We start from the raw sequence: 19,364 nt of genomic DNA on the forward strand, positions 1-19,364 counted from the left end.
AACTGTACAATCAGATCAATTCCACATCCCACAGCAGCAGGGTGGAGACTTATGTAGCTTATATTCTGTTCAATTTAAACAAAAAAAAAAAAAAAGAAAAAAAACATCTGCAACAAGTATCCAAGGAATCTACCAAGTATGAGAGGGCGTTCCGGGCCCTGATTCTTGTAATACTTTAGCCATGACTTAACACGAGGGCGTGGGTGAAGGTGCGTGTGTCCCTGTGTTTTCCTTTGAGTGCAACATCGCCACGACAATGATAGATCACGGGGGAATGTTCAATTGCAGGTTGTTGCGTCCTGCTGTCATTGGGCTCATCCGTCAAGGGGCAAGGCTAGCTGGGAGGCACAAGAGTGAGGGGTGTCACTCCTTGTGCCTCCTGCCAACATGGCTGCCGGCTGGTCCTGTCTTGCTCCTGCATGCAGTCCGGTGGAATGCTTCTCCTGCACAGTGTCTGACAGAGACAATATATCGCAGTTTTGGCTGATAATACTGTAGTACTTAACTGTACCGTACCTTGGTGACCTTTCAGAGGCCGTGAGAGGCAGGCAGGCCTTCCAATATTTAGGGCATGTCTGAATTTGTTGTACTAGGCATGCAATTTCTTACTGGTTTCAGTTTGGACTTGAGTCTGTACAGTAAATTGTATCAATTTGTATTGTTTACAAGAGACTTTGAAGTTAAAAGTGCACCATGTGAATTCTTCCCATCGCTTTTAATGATCTCATTGGCTCATTTTGAGGGACGTCACCGCGTTTGCTGTCATTTTAACCACAATAACTGAAGTAATTACACCCGCAACCTGCCGCTGTGAACGGTCCCTGAGCATGATTATATGTTATTATAATTCCCATTGACTTCCGTAAATTTGTCACAGCTTCTTAACAAGTATAAACAAACATGTCTTATAATCCATATATTGTGGCACATATATTGAAGGTCATACGATGGAATTTCACCACAACAAAATGTTAATAAAGTTGTACAAAACCTTCACAGAATTGCGGAAGTAATCATAGAATTGGCTAATAAAAACGGAATTTACTGTTTAATGTTGTTGTCATGTTGTTGTCATACACAAAAACAGCAAATATACACGTTTATTTTTTGATGACTTTATACGGTGAAAAAATGTAAAACTAATAATAAAATAAATAAAAAAACTAATAAAATAATATTACACAGTGGGGGCAGTACTCAGGTGGAACCTTTGTCTCGGGAGCTGTTGTGCCAGGATTGCATTGAGGCGTGGACTTCCGCCTACGCTCACACGCAATCAGGACGAAGACGTCGCTGTCCATCCATATCTGTCCACTTTACAGGTCAGTTGTTGTTAAGAGGAACAAATTAAATCTCTGTAAATTAATAATTCGTGAAGGGAAGTAATTCAAGCATATCTTACGTCTCATATATTGTTAAGCCCTTTTGAAATTAGAGCAAGCTGTCACATCCGGCCAGGCGCAGTTTAGACGGCAGTTATTACCGCGTCGCGGCCATTTTGGGTTTAGATGGCCCTCAGTCTTCTCTCACAGGCAAGTTCGTTGAGGGTAGTTATTGAGCTCCTGCACACACTCGCGACCAATTATTGTATATTGTATATATATTCTATATTGTAATTCTTAAAATGAATGAAGTTTCAATAAAAGACACAATCTGGACAAAGACGTTGCTGCTCCGTGCCCTCACTGCTGTCCTTCTATATCTGTCCTTACAGGTTACTGTATTTTGTTATTGTGATGCCATATCTGGGACCCGGGAGAAGGAACATTCCTTTGGGTGAGTATTTCCCCAGTGGATGGCTGAATTGTGGCGAATACAAATACCAAACAGCCCCCCTTCCGACTTCTAACAGCGTGAATGGAAGCTAGCTGGGGTTAGCTTAGTTTAGCACTCTCGTGTGGTTGTGTGTGTAGGACTCTATGAGGTGCATAGATGCAGGTCAGTATCATCCAATACTGATTTTCGGCTGATGTTGGACCGATACAGGTTCAGGAACATCCCTAGTTGTAATAATTATACATGTGATCAAACTTACTAAAGATTTGTAAGATAAAAACACAATGAAAGATCAAAACATGCCTACTTCTGACCAACTTCCTAGTAGCACCCTCATGACATCATTGCAACTGTAGCTCTTTTAGCGTAAACATGAAGCAAAACTACTGAAATCTGCTATCTATTTTACAGTAAAAAGAATAGTAATTTATAGTATTTTTGTTTAAAATTGTGGAAAAAAGTTAAACGGTTCATGGCTGGAATGTTGTCCCTGTGGTTTAGTACACATTTACCATATCGGTTCACTCAATGTCATTTAAAAAATATGTATTTTTTATTACCATATCAGTTCACTCAATGTCAATGTACTTCGGTATGGGACAAAAAATAAAAATTTAAAAAATATATAACAAATTAATAAATAAAATACAATGAAAAATAACAATGAAAAAAATACTTAAATTAAATTAGAAAAGCAGTACATGAACAAATGTAACAGTTACTGATTGTAAAAGTACCAGATGGAGGGGTAAGATTTAATAAGTTTTGCTTCTTCCTACTCCTTTTGGACATGTGGAACTGGGAACTGATTACAAGATGCACTCGATTGTAATCTGATGCATGTTGAAATGAAATAAAACCATTTCCATGAAATATATTTTTGAAAAGAATAGTCAATGAAACAGTAGTGACGGATCGTCGTACCCGTATACCTGACAGTTTACTCTCAATACTTCATATTCATCTCATTGGCGCGAGCTTTATGTTGATGACGCTCCGTCTTTGTTGAAAAGAATTTGGCACCCCACAGCAACGTACGAGCCAGACGAGGATAGATTAGTCACTCCCAAAGCCACTCAGGCTTGTAGGAACATAACCTGCTGTCCTTCCCCGGCAAGTAGTCTTACCTGACTTTCACTCTCGGGCAAAGACATTAGCTCTTGAGTTAGCTCACCTCCTCCTTTGTCTGGGAAAGTCTGCCTTTGTCACCCAAAGTGTACTCTTTCATACGTACCCCCTCTAGAGGCAAGACCCCGCATGTGCATTTGTTGTCACACAAGAATAGATACAAACAGGAAGGGGAATTTGAGCCCGGCAGTCAACCATCTGTCAGCCATGTGACAGGTACATAGCACAGCCAAATATACGACTCCCCCATCAATCACTGCATCTCACTTTAACTAGCCTGTCTTGTCTGAGTAATTAGTAGTACCACGGAGAAGCATTTTGATGTGCCAAAATACCATTAGATCATTTTACTTTTGATTTTCAGTCACTTTTCTCCAAAAACCAGGCGCTCAAATAGCCAAATGTTCTTGAAAATTGTATGCATAAAAGTGATTGAAGAGGCACTCAGGAAATCGATCATGCGACCGAATCGTTTAATGTTTAAGAAAGATTCTGGTGATTTGTGGATGTTGAAGCAGAGTTCATATTCCACATTTAAAGATTAAAAAGAAGACCTTGTGTTTCCACAGCGGGCCCAAACTGCCTCGTGCCTCCTTGCGGCCGAGCGCCATTGCTATTGCAGATACTTTATGGCGGGCAATTTAGCTTCAGCTGCTATCTGAGCCATCTCAGGAATGGCCGTGCTAGAATCAAGTGCAATAAACCAGAGTGGGAAGTAGAAAAAAAGGAAGTGGGGGCTGGGAGAAGGGGGTGGGGGGGGGTGAGAAAATAAAAGGAGTCAACAAGCTTGTCTGGACGGCCTCCCAACACCCACAAAAAGGCTTGTAGGTCGGGGAACAGGGATTACTACTAATGTATACTTGTAACGCTTGTACCCTAGTACACGTACCGCGTACTTCTTGTGCAAGTAAATATCTGCACACATGCAAAGTCTTTCTACAAATACATGTGTGTGTGTGTGTGTGTGCATGTCAAACATTTGGTCTTCCACACTGCCCTGGCTTTGTTGAGTCTGCCGAGCTCCAGGAAATCTCCTGAGATGGGGAGACAGATTTACAACCTTCCCCCTGAGAGGCCTTTATGGCCTGGGACCCAGCTGAGGGGGCGAGTGAGTGCCAGGAGAAGAAGAAGAAGAAGAAGAAGACGAAGAAGAAGACAAAAGCCAGGATATGAGACGGAAGAAAGGATGGACGGCTAAAGTTGGAGAAGATGATGAAATACGGTACAGAATGGGCGTTGCGATATCGATGGAATGCGCCGCCGTTTGCTGTTTGCTCGCCGCCCTTCACCTCCGCTCACATGCTCGCTCCCCTCCTCGCTCTCAATTTATCCCTGCCGCTTGAACGCGGAGCCACACGTAGACACACATGCATAAAGAGAGGCTGTAAATCTGCCACTGGGCGCTGCTGGGATAGAGATACCTCGGACAGGCCAAAGCTGTGTTTGGAGACAATGCAGATGTACCTGCCTCCAGCACATCATCCTCTCTGGTCTCCACATCCTGCCCACCTCCTGCTCAGCAATTGTCTCATGTTCTTAACCTCTCTCAAGTCTCCTTGTACGCATTTTTCCCATCAGCATCTTTTGAGGAACCAAACACTGGAGCCAATTCTGCTGCTATTGTGGTGGCAAACACAAAACGGGACAATAGAAGCTCCTGTTATTAGTGTTATTACTATCAATCATGTCGTGAAGGGTCGAAATACCTGCTGAGTGATACCTGATGTCCTCCAATGGGTTACTTTCACAGACAAGATGTCTGGATTTTTTGTGCATAATATAAGATGGTGATGGCAGGTGTAGATGTTGTAAAAAAAAAAAAAAAAAATCACCTTTGTGGGCCTGACAGCGAGCTAGTGTTTCAGCCCATCTGTGTAAATGACGATGTCCTCCAGACAAAACAGTCCCAACAAACACAAGCGCACGTCCTCCCGTTTGCAACAAAGCATTCACCTAAAGGCCCCCGATGGGCACACAAGAGCGCCTGGAACACAGACGCATGTAAACACACGCCCTCCAACCAGACACAGCCCGCGCGAGCTGATTAACACCAAAGTAAACGCTTTAAGCCGCACATCTCACACCAACACCTAAACACCTGACAGGCCTCTCATAAATAAGGCCGGCCGGGGACTCCCACATAATTTACACCTTGGTCATCCCCTCGGCTAACTTGTAAGAGGTCCCCACTCCATATTTCACCGCAAAGATTTCTCCATTCATTTGGCGAAGATAGACATGCAAAAGTCGGGCCTTATGAATCAGGCTTGGGGACTTCAAACGCAAGGAGGGGGGGTTGGTTTTTGTACTGTGGTGTTTCTCTCCCGGCCCGGAGTTATGTCTGCATGTGCGTGTGTGAGTGTGCATGGGAATGACCCTGGCCCAAGGCAATGCCTCACCTCGTCCAGCCAAAGCCCGGCTCAGATCAAGGCCCGCATGCCAGTTCCACTTCCACGTCTGCCATAAATCCTCCCGCCTTTGTCTGATCTCTCTTTCACTGGCTGAAACTTATCCTCTTCCATTAAGAGTGATGGATCAGCAGCTCTTAGGGCGTAAGACACTCTGAGGTTACAGGTCCTTGCTAAAAAAAAAAAATGTACAAATGTGACGGAAATGTACACACAGGTGTATACCCGCATACAATATGTCACATAAAAGTGGAAATAATTCTAAATATGCTCTTACACTTTGGAAGTGACTTACTCTACTAGGTTTGAGAAGTAATCGATATAAGTATCCTTATATCAAGTTCAGTAGCATTTGTTTTGTAAATGGTGAGGTGGGTTGGATAGCAATAACAGTGTTTGTGCTCCCTCTGGTGGCCGCTTTCTGCTACAGCTACTCCATCTGACTAGTAGACAATGTTCATGTGGAAATAAATAGGAAACAATTACAGCAACATATCCTGTCTTTAGTCTACTTTAGTCTACTATTAACAATGTCATAATAGTCGACATAATTTATATACGCTTTTTATTGCATTATATGCATTATATAGACTCTCCCCTCAAATATTCCCCACATGTTGCAACAACGTTCTCATACAGTATTTAACTTTGAGTGGGTGTGTTCGCGTAACTTAAAAAAACTAACAAGTCAAGTACTGTTGCCATGTTTGCAAGTATTAAGACATATATCAAGTGATTTACGACTGATAAATCACTACACACTTAAAACATTAAAGTATTGTGTCAACAAGAGAAAGAGATAATTCCGTGCCAAATCTAATGAATCATTTTATGATTATTTATAATAAGTAAGCACAAAGCACGAACATTTTTCATTTCTGAAAGGCACGGTGGAGGGAGAAGGGCCATTATTGCCACAACCTGTGTCGGTCATGGCCACCCCTTGGCCACCCCAATGACAAATGTCTAGCTCCGCCACTGACAGAGGACCTACAAAATAGTAGAACCACTTTCTGTGGGCCAAAATTGTGTTTCCCAGGGTCCAAAAATCCATAGTTTGGCCATAGTTTGGGCACCCCTGGTGTTAAGGGGTCCTTTTCAAGGCGTGTACAGAATTTAAAAACGGCAATAAATATGTATGATGGTATATAAAACGGGAATAACAACCAGACTGTGTAAATCACATTAATACAGACCAATCAAAAATAAAAACCCTGATATTGATACACAGCCCAAAATGTCTTTGATATTAATCTTGATAAAAAAAAAGAGATGATTAAACCTTAAGCAGGCATCAAATGTGGACAGGGACAGTCAGCCACAAAGGTAGGATTTTTACCCATGATGCATCCGACTATGTGACCTCCGCTTTCACCTCAGCATCACAGCCAACACAGCAAGCGTGCAGATAAAGAAGATTGCATCAGACTGCATCTTCAGGCTATGTGACCGATGTCGCCCTCAGGTGGTGAGACCGGAACACGGCAGCCACCAGCCAGCTGACAGATTCACTACCTATGCTTTCATCTGCCTGCTTGTATAGTCGGCCATTTGTGTTTAAATTAATTGTGTGTTTGATTTAGATTGCGAGTGTGTGTTGATACGGTATATGTGTGCCGACAACCCAGTACGCATGCGCAGTGAGCATTTAGGCGAGGGACGGCGTTGACCCGCTGCGCCTGCGCATTGCTCGACAGGACAGCGGAGGCACATAAAGCCTGGTAAATTGCACTAGGGCAATAAAATGACCATTAAATGACAACAACAGTGCATTAATCCATCACCAGGGAGCGCTGGAGGTACTGTAAAAAGCTCTGGATGGAAACAGGAATGATTTCTGGGATCATGGAGCTCTGTGGCTGTAATGTGCAGTCAACATGCCAGGGGGCAGTAATGAGACAGCATCAGACAGGTGGAAAACTAACATGTAATACATTGAATACTTTTTTAAAATGTAATTCAATAATGTAGAGTTGAACACTGGTCAGCATTGTTATATTATATGAAATTATATCACATTTAAGGGCCGCATATTGGGCTAGTGGTTAGTTTGTGGACCACACAGGAGATCTTGAAGATCCGAGTTTAAATCTCCGCACACGGGTGATTTAAGCAGAGGTACAAGCATCCTTTGTCTCCCGCCGAAGGGAACCAACGGCAGCAGGTGATGGAAACTTGTCGGCTCAGTAGGTTGGCTGCGGCCCACGTATTCTGGCAAGCTAGTAAGTGGGCCCGGTGGGTCACACTTGTCATTTCCTGTTTCGCTGCCCCTTTACTCTCATTTTACCGTCATTCCAAAGCGGCCTTTATTTGCTGCCCGTGCCTTCCTGCCAGAATGGCTGTAGCCCAATAGGAAACAGATGAGCGGCTCGGGGTGTGTGGTGGCGCTTCTCATCATCGAGGCAGCACATCTGACATACATTTTCACGTAGCTGCTTTTCTAATTGAATGTTTTCATTCTGGAAGGACACTGCGCACTTGTGTTCAAAATACTCCATCCATTTTGTACGCCGTGTATGATCATTTTGGCCAGTTTACAACAAGTACAAAAGTACCTAATTTTAACATTTGACAATGAGGTGTTTAGTTTGTGCCCGCACACCCCAGCGCAGATACCACCACGCCACAAAAGAAACACAAATTGGGCTTTTTTTTCTGGTCTGCATGTACACCTCCACCGTGCAGATGAAACCACCATCAGTCTTCTGCATGTTCTAAACCGAACCAGGTGTGCACAACGGAAGGGGTCAAAAGTGGAAACACATGATACCACCTCTCTCTCTTTCTTCTTCTTCTTCCTCCATGCTCGTCTTCCACTAATGACTTTTACCAAGTACACACAAATGAGATGTAAAATGCACCTAAAGCTACCCCATCCATCCGTTGTCATGGATATGCTGGAGCCTATCCCAGTTGACTTGGGGTACCAGCCGATTGCAGGGCACATATACACAAACAAACTGCGGCGGGCCATGGGTGGAATAAATTTATTAATAATAATAAAACTGACACTTTTTGCGGGAACCATGAAATCCAAAGAAATGCAGCCGAATAGGTGCAGATTCTGGAAGAACTAGAAAGCTTTGCGGTTCGGTTATTGTGTGCATCTGCTCTATAGGAGCCAACAACTCAACTTTGGTCAAAGCTACGTCGGAGTTTGGTGTCTGCCCTGCATGGCGTTCACTTTGCAACTCACAGTCAACGGAGGTGCTGCCCCGGCTGTGGAAAAGCGAGTTGTAGACCACGTCAAGAACTCCAGCCTTGCTTGCAGTCTGTTTTAAAGACGTACAAAAACAACTCAACGTGCCTGTGAAAAGGCTGCAACAAGACTTATCCCCTCCAGGTGGAATTCCACATACTATATGATGCAGAGCCTGTGGAGCTAGAAGCGGCCTTTCGGTGCATATGCTGCTGATTATGAACTCCCTGGAACATCGACAGCAACTCAGTGGAGAGTTACGGAGAAGATGATCACCTTACTTGGAACCCTTCTAGCAGCTAACTAAGGACATCAGATGTCCCTGAGATGGAAGAATCAGACAAAGGTGTGCAAACAGCCAAACATTGGAAGCAAAGTGAATCTCTTTATGCAATTGTAACCATGGTTACAAAGACTGTTATTTTGACCCGGATAAGAAGGAGGAAGCACGGAATATGGTGCTGAATGTTGAGGAGGAAATGGCCAGGGTGGGCAATGATCTACAAGAAGAGGCTGGTGGTCCCAGGGCAAATGACCAGGGCCAAGAGGACAATGACCCCCCCCACCCCCCCCCCCACCCAAGAGGGCTTGAACTGGGAGCCTGCAAGACATGTACCAAGAAACCAGAGTTTGACAATATCGGCATATCGGTTATCGGCAAAAACACCAATATCATACATCCTAATAATTGTCCATAGGTATGAATGTGAGTTTGAATGATTGTTTGTCCATATGTGCCCTGTGGGTGTACCCCGCCTCTCGCCTGAAAACAGCTGGGATAGGCTCCAGCGTACTCACAACCCTAGTGAAAATAAGCGGCATAGAAAATGAATGGCTAGCACTTGTTGTGTGAGGTTTCCTGCATATCAAGAATCAGGTCATTGGGGTCTCGGTTGCAATTGTAGAGGATTTCATTGTGCTCTGAACTGTCATTTTTGATGGAAATATAAAAAGGTTATGGATATAGTATGATTCTAACGCTCCATGTGTAGGGTATTACAGTAGACAGATGTGCTTTCGCCCTCCTCTGTCGGGCAGCCGGTTATTAGCCTGGCATCCAGTATTAGACCCCAAGCATGTATCACACCAATACAGTGTAACATAAGAGAGTTTACAGCGCTGCGCGATGTAGAAGTGGTGGTCAGCTGTGGGTCAAAGACTGTCAGGGCTCAGGCGGGGGCTGGAAGCCGGCCTCAAAACGTGTCTGCTCCGAATGTTAATGGATTAACGCTCACCAAACATATGACCGCATGAGGGGAAACTCAAGATGCCTCGTGACGCCAATAAGTCTCCGTCATAAATTCAGGGACACATGATGTCTGCGGCAGGCTGGCAGTATGCAGGGTTTGATCCGGGGAGGGATGTCGTGATGGAGAAAAGGGGAGCAGGTGGGTCGGCTGCGTTTGGCTTGACCGTGAGTCTTGAGCCCTGGAAGATATGAGCTTGTTGGCAGCTGTGACCTCACACAATAACAGCCAAGGTATCATCCGGATCAGGTAGACTGATCCGGTCTTACACCTACACACTGCTAGGGGAGAGGTTAGTACTGCTTCTTCATGGAGAGAAGATTTGGAAGGGTCTTTCTACGCAAGTTGCCAGGTTCTGTATAGACATTTCCGCACATTTCTGGAGTGACACTTCAATGTTTCAGATGATCAAACAAATGTAAATATTAGTCAATGTGTGTGAAAGGCTACTACAAAGTCTTCTTTTCAGTGGTGGACTTGCTGGTTTGTTTCATCTTGAGGTCACGAACAGATCCTTCAGGATTCTTTGGTAGACAGCAGAATTCATTGTTAAATTTTTCTTCCAGGTGCTGAAGCAGCAAAACAGCCCCAGACCATCGCACTACCACCACCATATTTTACTGCTGTTATGATGTTTTTACGCCAGTTTAACTTTTGTCCCATCCAAAGGTCTTGGGGATCATAAAGGTGTTTTGGGTCAAAATTGAGGCCAAATATTATTTTTGGTCAGTTTTTGTCATTCCAGCTGTTTTTTTCGCCAGTGTCTTTTTTTATGGTGGAGTCTTGACTACTGACCTTAACTGAGGATGTTGTTGTGGGGTCTTTTGTGACCTCTTGTATGACTCACCGCTGCGCAATATTATTTTTGTTCAGTTTTTGTCATTCCAGTTGTTTTTCCCCGGTTTCTTTCTTATGGGGGCGTCTTGACCACTGACCTTAACTGAGGCAAGTGAGGCATGTGGTTCTTTGGCTGTTGTTGTGGGGTCTTTTGTGACCTCTTGGATGACTCACCGCTGCGCAATACTATTTTTGGTCAGTTTTTGTCATTGCAGCTGTTTTTCCCCAGTGTCTTTTTTATGGTGTGGTCTTGACCACTGACCTTAACTGAGGATGTTGTTGTGGGGTCTTTTGTGACCTCTTGGATGACTCACCGCTGCGCAATATTATTTTTGGTCAGTTTTTGTCATTGCGGCTGTTTTTCTTCCAGTGTCTTTTTTATGGCGTGGTCTTGACCACTGACCTTAACTGAGGATGTTGTTGTGGGGCCTTTTGTGACCTCTTGAAGGTTTCCATGAAACTGTTCCATGTTTTTGCCATTTGTGAATTTTATTTTCTCATCTTTTCCAGACTGATAGATCTAATTATAGTATAATTTAGTTTTTTTCTCCCTTAATAACAGAAAGTTTCATTTCAAAAGTGCATTTTGTGTTGTCATCTGGCCTTACATTTAAAATACCTTTTGGATAGTGACAGGGTGCAACAAGTGACTGTTACGTATGACGCTATAAACACTGTTTACACGGTGTTACTACCCAAGAAAGCCGCGTATCCATTCCTCCATTCCGTGTCAGTTTGGTTTTTACACAACAGCGACTCATAAAAAAGCCGGGAAAAATCACAGCTTTAGCAGGCGGTGTAAAACGGGCTATAGTGTGTGCTTTAATGTCCGACCCTGCTGATTTAACATTTGCCAGCCCCAAGTCGAGGCTCTTCTTTTGCATCATTTTTCTTCCTAATTACTATGAGTGAGGACGTCGAGCTTATCTAATGGGCATTTTCAAATAGTAAAAGAGAGCTGCAGTCACAGACAGCAGTCCGCTGTGCAGCAACGGCGTGAATTACAATGTCTAATTTGGCAGCAGGGGACAATGAGCTAATCTGGCAGGAAACCACGTGTCCGCAATTTAAAACCAATCAACATGCCTTTGCGTTTTATAGGACCTCCGCATGAGCCGCGCGGTAAATAAGAGTTAAGTTCGGAAAGCACAATTGTTGTCTGTCTTCATGGGTGTGTAGGGGGGGGGGGCGTTTTGGGTTAAATCCACTGAAGGATTCAGAGCACATTTCACTGCAGGTTTCACACATTTTCAACCTAATAGACCCATTTTTTCCTGATCATTTTGCTGCTGCCCTGCTGGTAATTAGCTGCAACTATGTCTGTGGATGATTTCTCTCCGTGTATTAAAGAGAGGATTTACAAAGCATCATTAGCAGCAGTGTGGTTTTAACTTAAAGAAAAGAGACACAAAAGTTATGGCGCCGGAATTTGTAATCCAATTATCTCCCACTCAATAAAACACCGCCGTGGTTTACTGTGACTGTGTGATGTCTGGAGAAGACTTACTTAATACTCTTTTTATTTTGGATTTTTTTTCTTCTTTGCAAATTAATTTATGGTCTAATTACTGGACAAGCCTCTAGATATGACGGGACACAAATCACTGGTTGGCAGAAAAACGGCACGGGATAATTGAAAATCTAGAAGTGGATCAATATTTAGAAGCCCAAGGTTACATGAAGTGCAACATTACAATTAAGATGGAAATATGATCCATTACATCCGCAGGCAAATCGTTGCTCACGTTTGACGTAATGACTGAAGATGCCAAAGCAGTCACACACACACACGTGCCGCGCACATTTAGCAACACACAGCGGCGTTCGCCTCGCCACATCTGCTTGCTCAAACGCGTGCACGAGGTCTGGTACTTTCCTTTCTGACGGGGTGCCAAAAAAGCCACCCAAGCCACCTTTTGAGGCCCATCCCGCCTGTCTCAGGCATTTACCTCCGGCCTGTTAAAAATGATATCAGCTCATAGAGGGCAAGCATTAGCATTTGCATTTTATTGGAAGTGCTGAGATTTAGAGCGGAGGATATATCAGCTCTGAGCAGGCAGAATTAGTTAACAATGCATTACCTGCCTTTTATGGCAGCTATAACTCTTTCCCCCGGTGGAGAGACGAGATGAGGGAGTGGGGGTGGTGTTAGAGTGTGTGTGGTGGTGTTGATAGGGAAACACAGCAAGCGGAGGGCTGGCTGTGGCGCAGCGTGGGGGGGGGGGGTGTGTGGGCATTTGGAATGAAGCAGTTTTGTCTGCGGTACTTTACTGCACATTAAGTGTGATAGCCGCCCGAATTAGAGCATCGCATCGCAATCACCTTCGCACAGATCAGTGCACCAGTCATCGCCACGGCGATGCGTGTCAGGAAGCAACAAGGTAATGAACACGCAGCTTGCGGGCTAGCTGCGTTGCGATGTGTGAAAGCCACACCATATGCACTCAAGCCTGCTTTAAGCGCTGACCGCTGTGGTTGCGTTTGTACACAAAATGGCGCATCGTGTCGCAAGTTGTCGTTAGGGTACAATTGTGCACCTTTGTTGTTTCCCGGGCTCCGCCTTTAAACACGCTGTATAACACTGATTAGGCCCTCTGCAGCGGTTGCACAGCTGCACAGTAGCTCCCCCAACACTCATTTGGTGTAATGTGCTACAAGGGGACCCACCTCTGCAGCGGGCAAAACCCTGTGGAACTCATTTGCACCACAAGTTGGGAGCATGGGGAGGGTGCGTGTTTGAATCTAATATAAGACAAGACGCATCTCTACGTGCATGTGTGAGAATGTTGCTTATGTACACCAGCAATGACGTCACTGCTTGTGTCATAGTCATTTCTAACAATGGCTGTACACGGTTAAGGTGGTAATTAAAATGCATTATATCATTAAGGGAATGCATCAAAAAATAATATCAATATAAAAAATATGTAATATCACCTCGTACTTCAGTACGGGACAAAAAAATTTAAAACTTAAAAAAAACCCTTAAACTGTATTATGGAAAGCAGGAAGTGAACAAATGTAACAGTTACTAATTGTAAAAGTACCAATATAGAAAATATGTAATATTACCTCGTACTTCAGTACAAGACAAAAAATTACAAAATTAAAAAAACCCAACAACCTTAAACTGTATTATGGAAAGCAGGAAGTGAACAAATGTAAGAGTTACTGATTGTAAAAGTACCAATATAGAAAATATGTAATATTACCTCGTACTTCAGTACGGGACAAAAAAATTACAAAATTTAAAAATTCAAAAAAAAACACCCAACCTTAAACTGTATTATGGAAAGCAGGAAGTGAACAAATGTAAGAGTTACTGATTGTAAAAGTACCAATATAGAAAATATGTAATATTACCTCGCACTTCAGTACGAGACAAAAAATTACAAAATTTGAATTTAAAAAAAAACAACAACTTTAAACTGTATTATGGAAAGCAGGAAGTGAACAAATGTAACAGTTACTGATTATAAAAGTACCAGATGGAGGTCTCAATTGTAATCTGATGCATGTTCAAATGAAATGAAACCATTACCATTACCATTATATTATGGTTGCATTAGCAGAACACTTTTATGATAATATACAGAGTTGTTATACATAATTGTATTTAGTTGAACTCTTCATTACATGCAGTATATCATCATGCTGTTGGGGTGAACCAGTAAGTGTATTTCTAACATCTTGAATATAAAAATATATTTAAAATAATTTTGTCCTGTCCTCACATGTTTCTCTTTCTTTGCTGCCCCCCCCCCCCCCCCCACTATGCTTTCCCCATTCAAACCGACCAGCCAGGGTTTGTCAACAGACGGCTCCAAGCTCCATAAAACAGCCTGCTGCTCCATCCCTTTGCCCGTCTTAATGGTCCCTGCGGCTGGAAATTTACTAGTGACCTTTGCATTACATTTACAGCATAACAGGCTTTTTGCTTGGGAAATTCCATCACTTTAGACGACTCTTTGTATATGTGTGCGTGTGCGAGACAATGATAAAGACGCACTATAAAAGGCTGCAAGACAGAGAGAAAAAAAGGTGTTAAGAGAGGGAAAAGGATTAGGTTCAACCTCCATTGCTGTTTATTTTAGTGTACCCCCAAAGTAGAAACACTAATCTTAATAGACATTTATATGACAAGTGACTTACATGGGGCTGTTCCTCTGCCGGATAATGAAATGTAGCTTTGTGAGGGGGAAATGCCTGACATCATTCATCACATTGTATTGTTTATCATTTCCGCTGTTCTGATTAAGTACTGATGACGAATTAAAATCTAAAAGGCTGCCATCACATGCTTTTTAAGAGCTCCAGAAGCCCATTGGTTGGCGCGTTTGACATTGGGAGCTGACTAAGTGGAGACGGCCATGCAGAAAATGGTAGTTTGAATTATTTTGTTCCACACTGACACCTGCTGGACATGGGTGGTATACATGCTTAATGTTCATTCATTCACTTTCTACCGCTTATTCTCACGAGGGTTGCAGGGGGTGCTGGAGCCTATCCCAGCTGTCTTCGGGCAGAGAGGCGGGGTCCACCCTGGACTGGTGGCCAGCCAATCCCAGGGCACATATAGACAAACAAGCATTCCCACTCACATTCATACCTATTAACAATTTGGAGTGGCTAATTAACCTAGCATGTTTTTGGAATGGGGAGGAAACACGCGCTAACCACTTGGCCCGTGCTAAATATATATATATTTCATTATTATATATATTATAGAATTATACAATATATATTATTGTAAAATAAAATCCCAACAGCAGTTTGAACATCCAAGCAATTTAATAATGTATTTTGCTGTAACATCATGAAAGAAAAGTTCACTTTAAAATCCACTGTCAAATGGAAAGCTATAGTAGCTTCAATGATAATACAAAAATGATTAGGAAAAAAAAAACATTAAAAAACTATCACCGTCTAGAATATACATTTTAATTGCTCAAGACAAAAACAGGACGAACTAAAGACTGTCGGTGAATCTCTACAAAAAGCCAGAGCGAGCCTGATAGTGAAGTGATAACTCAAAGCTTATTCTAATACCCAAACAACTTATTTAAGTATTAAGTATGACTGCAAGGCGATCAGACTGAGTCGTTATATATTTTTGGCCACAAGGTGGCAGAACTCCACCACGGTGATGCTTCTTGTTTGGTTTGCAAGCGACCCAATCTGCTGTTTAATCGGGTGGAGGGAAAGAGCAAATCCGAGCAAAAAGTCCATTTATTGTAATTGTCATATTATGTAATAGCATCGAGAAATTAAAAAAAAAACACTACAAAGTGTCTGACATGTAAAAAAATGACAGCTTTAAAAACAGACAGGGAAATTGTCACTACCTTAAAAGACATAATTGGCCCGAGACCTATGACCACTTGAGTGTATTTTGTTTCTATCGATGGTATGCTATTAAACACAGAGGAACTAAAACGCAAACACTGCTTCTGAAGCAGTCGAATGGTGCGTGTTCAGAGTGGGTACGCACACCCACCTTGTAACAAGCTTGCTGTTAAATATATTCCCCACAGAAGATTGCAGCTGACTTCGATGTGCTTGAGGATGCAAAATACCAAAGTGGTATGATGACTTCAAACATTTTTAAAAAATGGGTGAAGAATACAAAGACAAAACAGTAGAAACACTCCCAGAGGACATCATCGCCCGTATCTGCCAAAGCCTCTCTCCTGCGTGATGGATCCTCCTCAGCAGTGCGGCCCTTGAGCACCGGTGGGTCGTGGCTGAGGATCTGTGTCCACTGTATTAGTGTCTTTGCTGGACAATGTACAGAGGAGGGGATGGGTTAGGGAGGGAAAAAAAATGTCTGACTCAAGGATGTCCCTGTCACCGGGAAGTTGCTCCTTCCTTTTGGAGGTGAGCAACTCACGCGCTGACAGCGTCCTTCTCCTTCTTGTCGCTGTCTTCGTGCCAGGTGAGGCGTTCTTCGTAGAAGGCTATGACGATCTGCGGGCACTTGTGATTGGCGTCCTTGGCAAGCACAAGGTCGGCCTCGTCAGAGTCTTTCCTGTGGGAGAGAGAAACAGTCCGACGTTACGATTTAATTGACAGACAATCCACATAATTCATTTTTCCTTCAAACAAAACTGAAGTTAACCTCGAAGGTCTGGATGCCAAACTGCTGATGTTGAAAGGTATTGTTTATGTTAGCATACAATATTACACTCTGCTAATCTGTGGTGTGTTTGCAGGACCAACTCAGTAGTTAATTAAGACAATCCCTCAACGATGCATTTTGAAATCCTGTTTGTGCCCCTGCGATAGACTATTAATATTATTCAGGAGGTCCTCGGCTAACGGCGTTCCAAATTTAAGCATTTCATCTTGTGCACCGCAGATGAATACAGCGCGTCTCATTCAAAGCTATACGGGGTGGATAATGTTGTCCCTGTGGGTTTTCTCTGGGTACTCCGGTTTCCTCTCACATTCCAAAAACATGCATGTGAGATTTTCCAATTGTAGCTTTTGTCTTATGTGGCCTTTTATCTGATTAAAAAGGCATGCAATTACATATCTCAAAATTTTGGAACATATGTTTACATTATCGACCAGTCCAGGGTGTACCCTGCCTCGCGCAAAGTCAGCTGGGATAGGCTCCAGCATACACGCGACCCTAGTGAGAATAAGCTACATAGAAATTGGATGGAGGTATACATAAAAGGATGGATAGATAGACATCATTGCAGGATTAGGTTAACATTTGTTGCCACATAGCACCTCATTTAAAGTATGCTATGATGCAAAATTAATATGGAGGACTGAATGTGTGCGGTGCCAGTGAATTGATAATATTGAAATTGTGGAAAAGGTAAAAATAACACTGATTTACGAAAGTGATACATCTCGTCTCAAGGCTCACTAAGCTATCATTAGTAAATATAATTTTGGGGAAAAATAAACCTTACCACTTCATTAGGAACATCAAATCACCGCACGAGTCAGTTGCACCAATGATTTTCTCTGGTTCAAGGCCTTTCTCGAAGCCACGGGCCACTAGAATTTCCTCCTGAAAGAGAAAGCAAACATGAACCCTAAAATTAACATTGAACAATATTCAATATTCAAATATCCTCACGTTCCCAATATGCAAACTGAACTACTGTTAAATGTTCCACTTTGCATCCCTACCTCCTTTTTCTTTTTAGGTTTGCTTCCACCCTCCTCGTCGTCCTCGTCATCAGAGCCCCTCTTCTTCGAGCCAGTGGAGTCTTTCGCACGTCCTGGGGGAGCTGTGTTTGACTTGCTGCCTCCACTACTTGAAGTAGCGCTCCCACTTTTCTTGTAGGTCTTCATAAACTCAGAAATAAGCTCCGGGCAGTCCAGGTTCTTCTCTGGTTCCCATGTGTTGTGTTTGCTGAGGGTAAATCATAATAGAGTGGGTCAGGGCGAGAACAGCCATGTTGTTTTACATGTGGCTTCCTTAAATGGATGGTCTTACACATAATCCTATCATTCATACATCCATGATGCTTGTGAGCAATAGTGGCTTTCTGTATTCCCACATGAGCTAGTGCTAATGCGTCATGGCTAACAATGACGGCATTACAAACAAAGATCTGTGCATCATGCGTTGCACTTTAATCACGTCCCGTATTCGTGTGTGTGTGTAAATGCTGTTAAATGCAAACTTACTCTGAATATCCCTTCCACTTGAGAAAAAACTCGACCCTGCCTTTCACCACCCTCCTATCCAGCACCTTCTCCACAACATACTCTTCTTCATCCGATGATGAGGAGTCCTCTTCGCGAGACTTTTTGCCCATTGCAGAGTTGGTTGGCAAAAGGTTACAAGACACTATTGTTTACTTGATGTTCTTCCTGCAGATGAAAATTCAATGGTGAAATAAGGTGTACAAACAAGCAGGCTAAAGACCTTAGGTTCTCATGGACGCCACAAAATAAGCTAACTCCAAGCTAGCACTGCGATAACAAGACTTATGTGTATGTTCCCCGGGCGACATAACAAGCCGAGCATTCGCTAAGGTGAATATATCCACGCGTAGCCGTGGACAAAAATGAGAAAAGCCCAGGTACGCTAACGCAAAGTGTTTGCTATTCCTAGCTAGCTAATCAATGGTCACCGAAGAGATGCTTGCTAGTTAGCACTCCGTTTGGACTCGCCAGCTAACACAGTGCTAATGCATAAAAATATCGCTACTTGCATTCGCACACATCGCCGCGACGCTTACTGGTTCGCTTACCTTACTGACGCGAAAAACACCAGATTGGATCGACCGCCTGCACGGGGAATTCGCTTTTTTTGTGGCCCTGCTGCTAAGTTAGCATGTAGCATAGACCACATAAAGGTAGTGCGCTTGCTTATGCGTGAAAAGCGCGCGTTAAAGGCTCACAATAAACGTATACGCCCCTCAGTCAGCTGGTGACCTATTTACTCAGTCAGGGCCATTCCCTGCAACATATTTAACATTTTTTTGGCAGCAGTCAAATGTTGGTGGTTATAGTGCAGCACATGGCAGAAAATCAATATTAGATTTTAGCATTTGTATGATTGCACTGATTAGACAAATACATGGAGGAGACCCCCCTCCACACACAGCTACGTTCCAGGATCAATGTCTCCCAATGCACACTAATTTACGCAGTTCAGTCGGTTCAAATATATACACATATACATCAATTTAACGTGTGATTAAAATATTCTGTAAATACTATTATGAATGTACCAGAGAATATGCATATTTCGGTCGTCACCGCACAAAACATACGCCTACCTAATAGGGATTGGAG

General features: G+C 43.1%; 1 protein-coding gene and 1 long non-coding RNA gene across 2 annotated transcripts; one reads left to right on the top strand and one right to left on the bottom strand.

The window, feature by feature from the left end:
- The first annotated feature begins 1,159 nt into the window (after positions 1-1,159).
- Positions 1,160-15,005, top strand: LOC144901997 (uncharacterized). Its single transcript, XR_013630212.1, has 3 exons — positions 1,160-1,322; positions 1,715-1,776; positions 14,396-15,005. It is a non-coding gene; the product is annotated as an uncharacterized LOC144901997 (long non-coding RNA).
- Positions 15,006-15,806: 801 nt separating this feature from the next.
- Positions 15,807-18,986, bottom strand: cbx5 (chromobox homolog 5 (HP1 alpha homolog, Drosophila)). Its single transcript, XM_058084185.2, has 5 exons — positions 18,818-18,986; positions 18,249-18,434; positions 17,745-17,970; positions 17,522-17,622; positions 15,807-16,623 (listed from the first exon to the last, which is right to left on the bottom strand). Exons 2-5 carry the CDS (start codon positions 18,377-18,379, stop codon positions 16,482-16,484), a joined length of 600 nt encoding a protein of 199 aa, XP_057940168.1. The 5' UTR covers positions 18,380-18,434; positions 18,818-18,986; the 3' UTR covers positions 15,807-16,481.
- Positions 18,987-19,364: the final 378 nt, after the last annotated feature.

Source organism: Doryrhamphus excisus, linkage group LG17 (genome assembly GCF_037039965.1).
Source record: "Doryrhamphus excisus strain RoL-2023G ecotype Guam linkage group LG17, RoL_Dexc_Guam_v1.1, whole genome shotgun sequence".
Lineage (NCBI taxonomy): Eukaryota > Metazoa > Chordata > Actinopteri > Syngnathiformes > Syngnathidae > Doryrhamphus > Doryrhamphus excisus.

Bases quoted from the DNA above. Each gene is read 5' to 3' on its own strand.
- cbx5 (XM_058084185.2), bottom strand. From the start codon at position 18,379: ATGGGCAAAAAGTCTCGCGAAGAGGACTCCTCATCATCGGATGAAGAA. The intron at 17,623-17,744 runs GTAGGGATGCAA...TTTCTCTTTCAG, and splicing joins AACCTAAAAAGAAAAAGGAG to GAGGAAATTCTAGTGGCCCG. The intron at 16,624-17,521 runs GTAAGGTTTATT...TCTCTCCCACAG, and splicing joins TTGATGTTCCTAATGAAGTG to GAAAGACTCTGACGAGGCCG.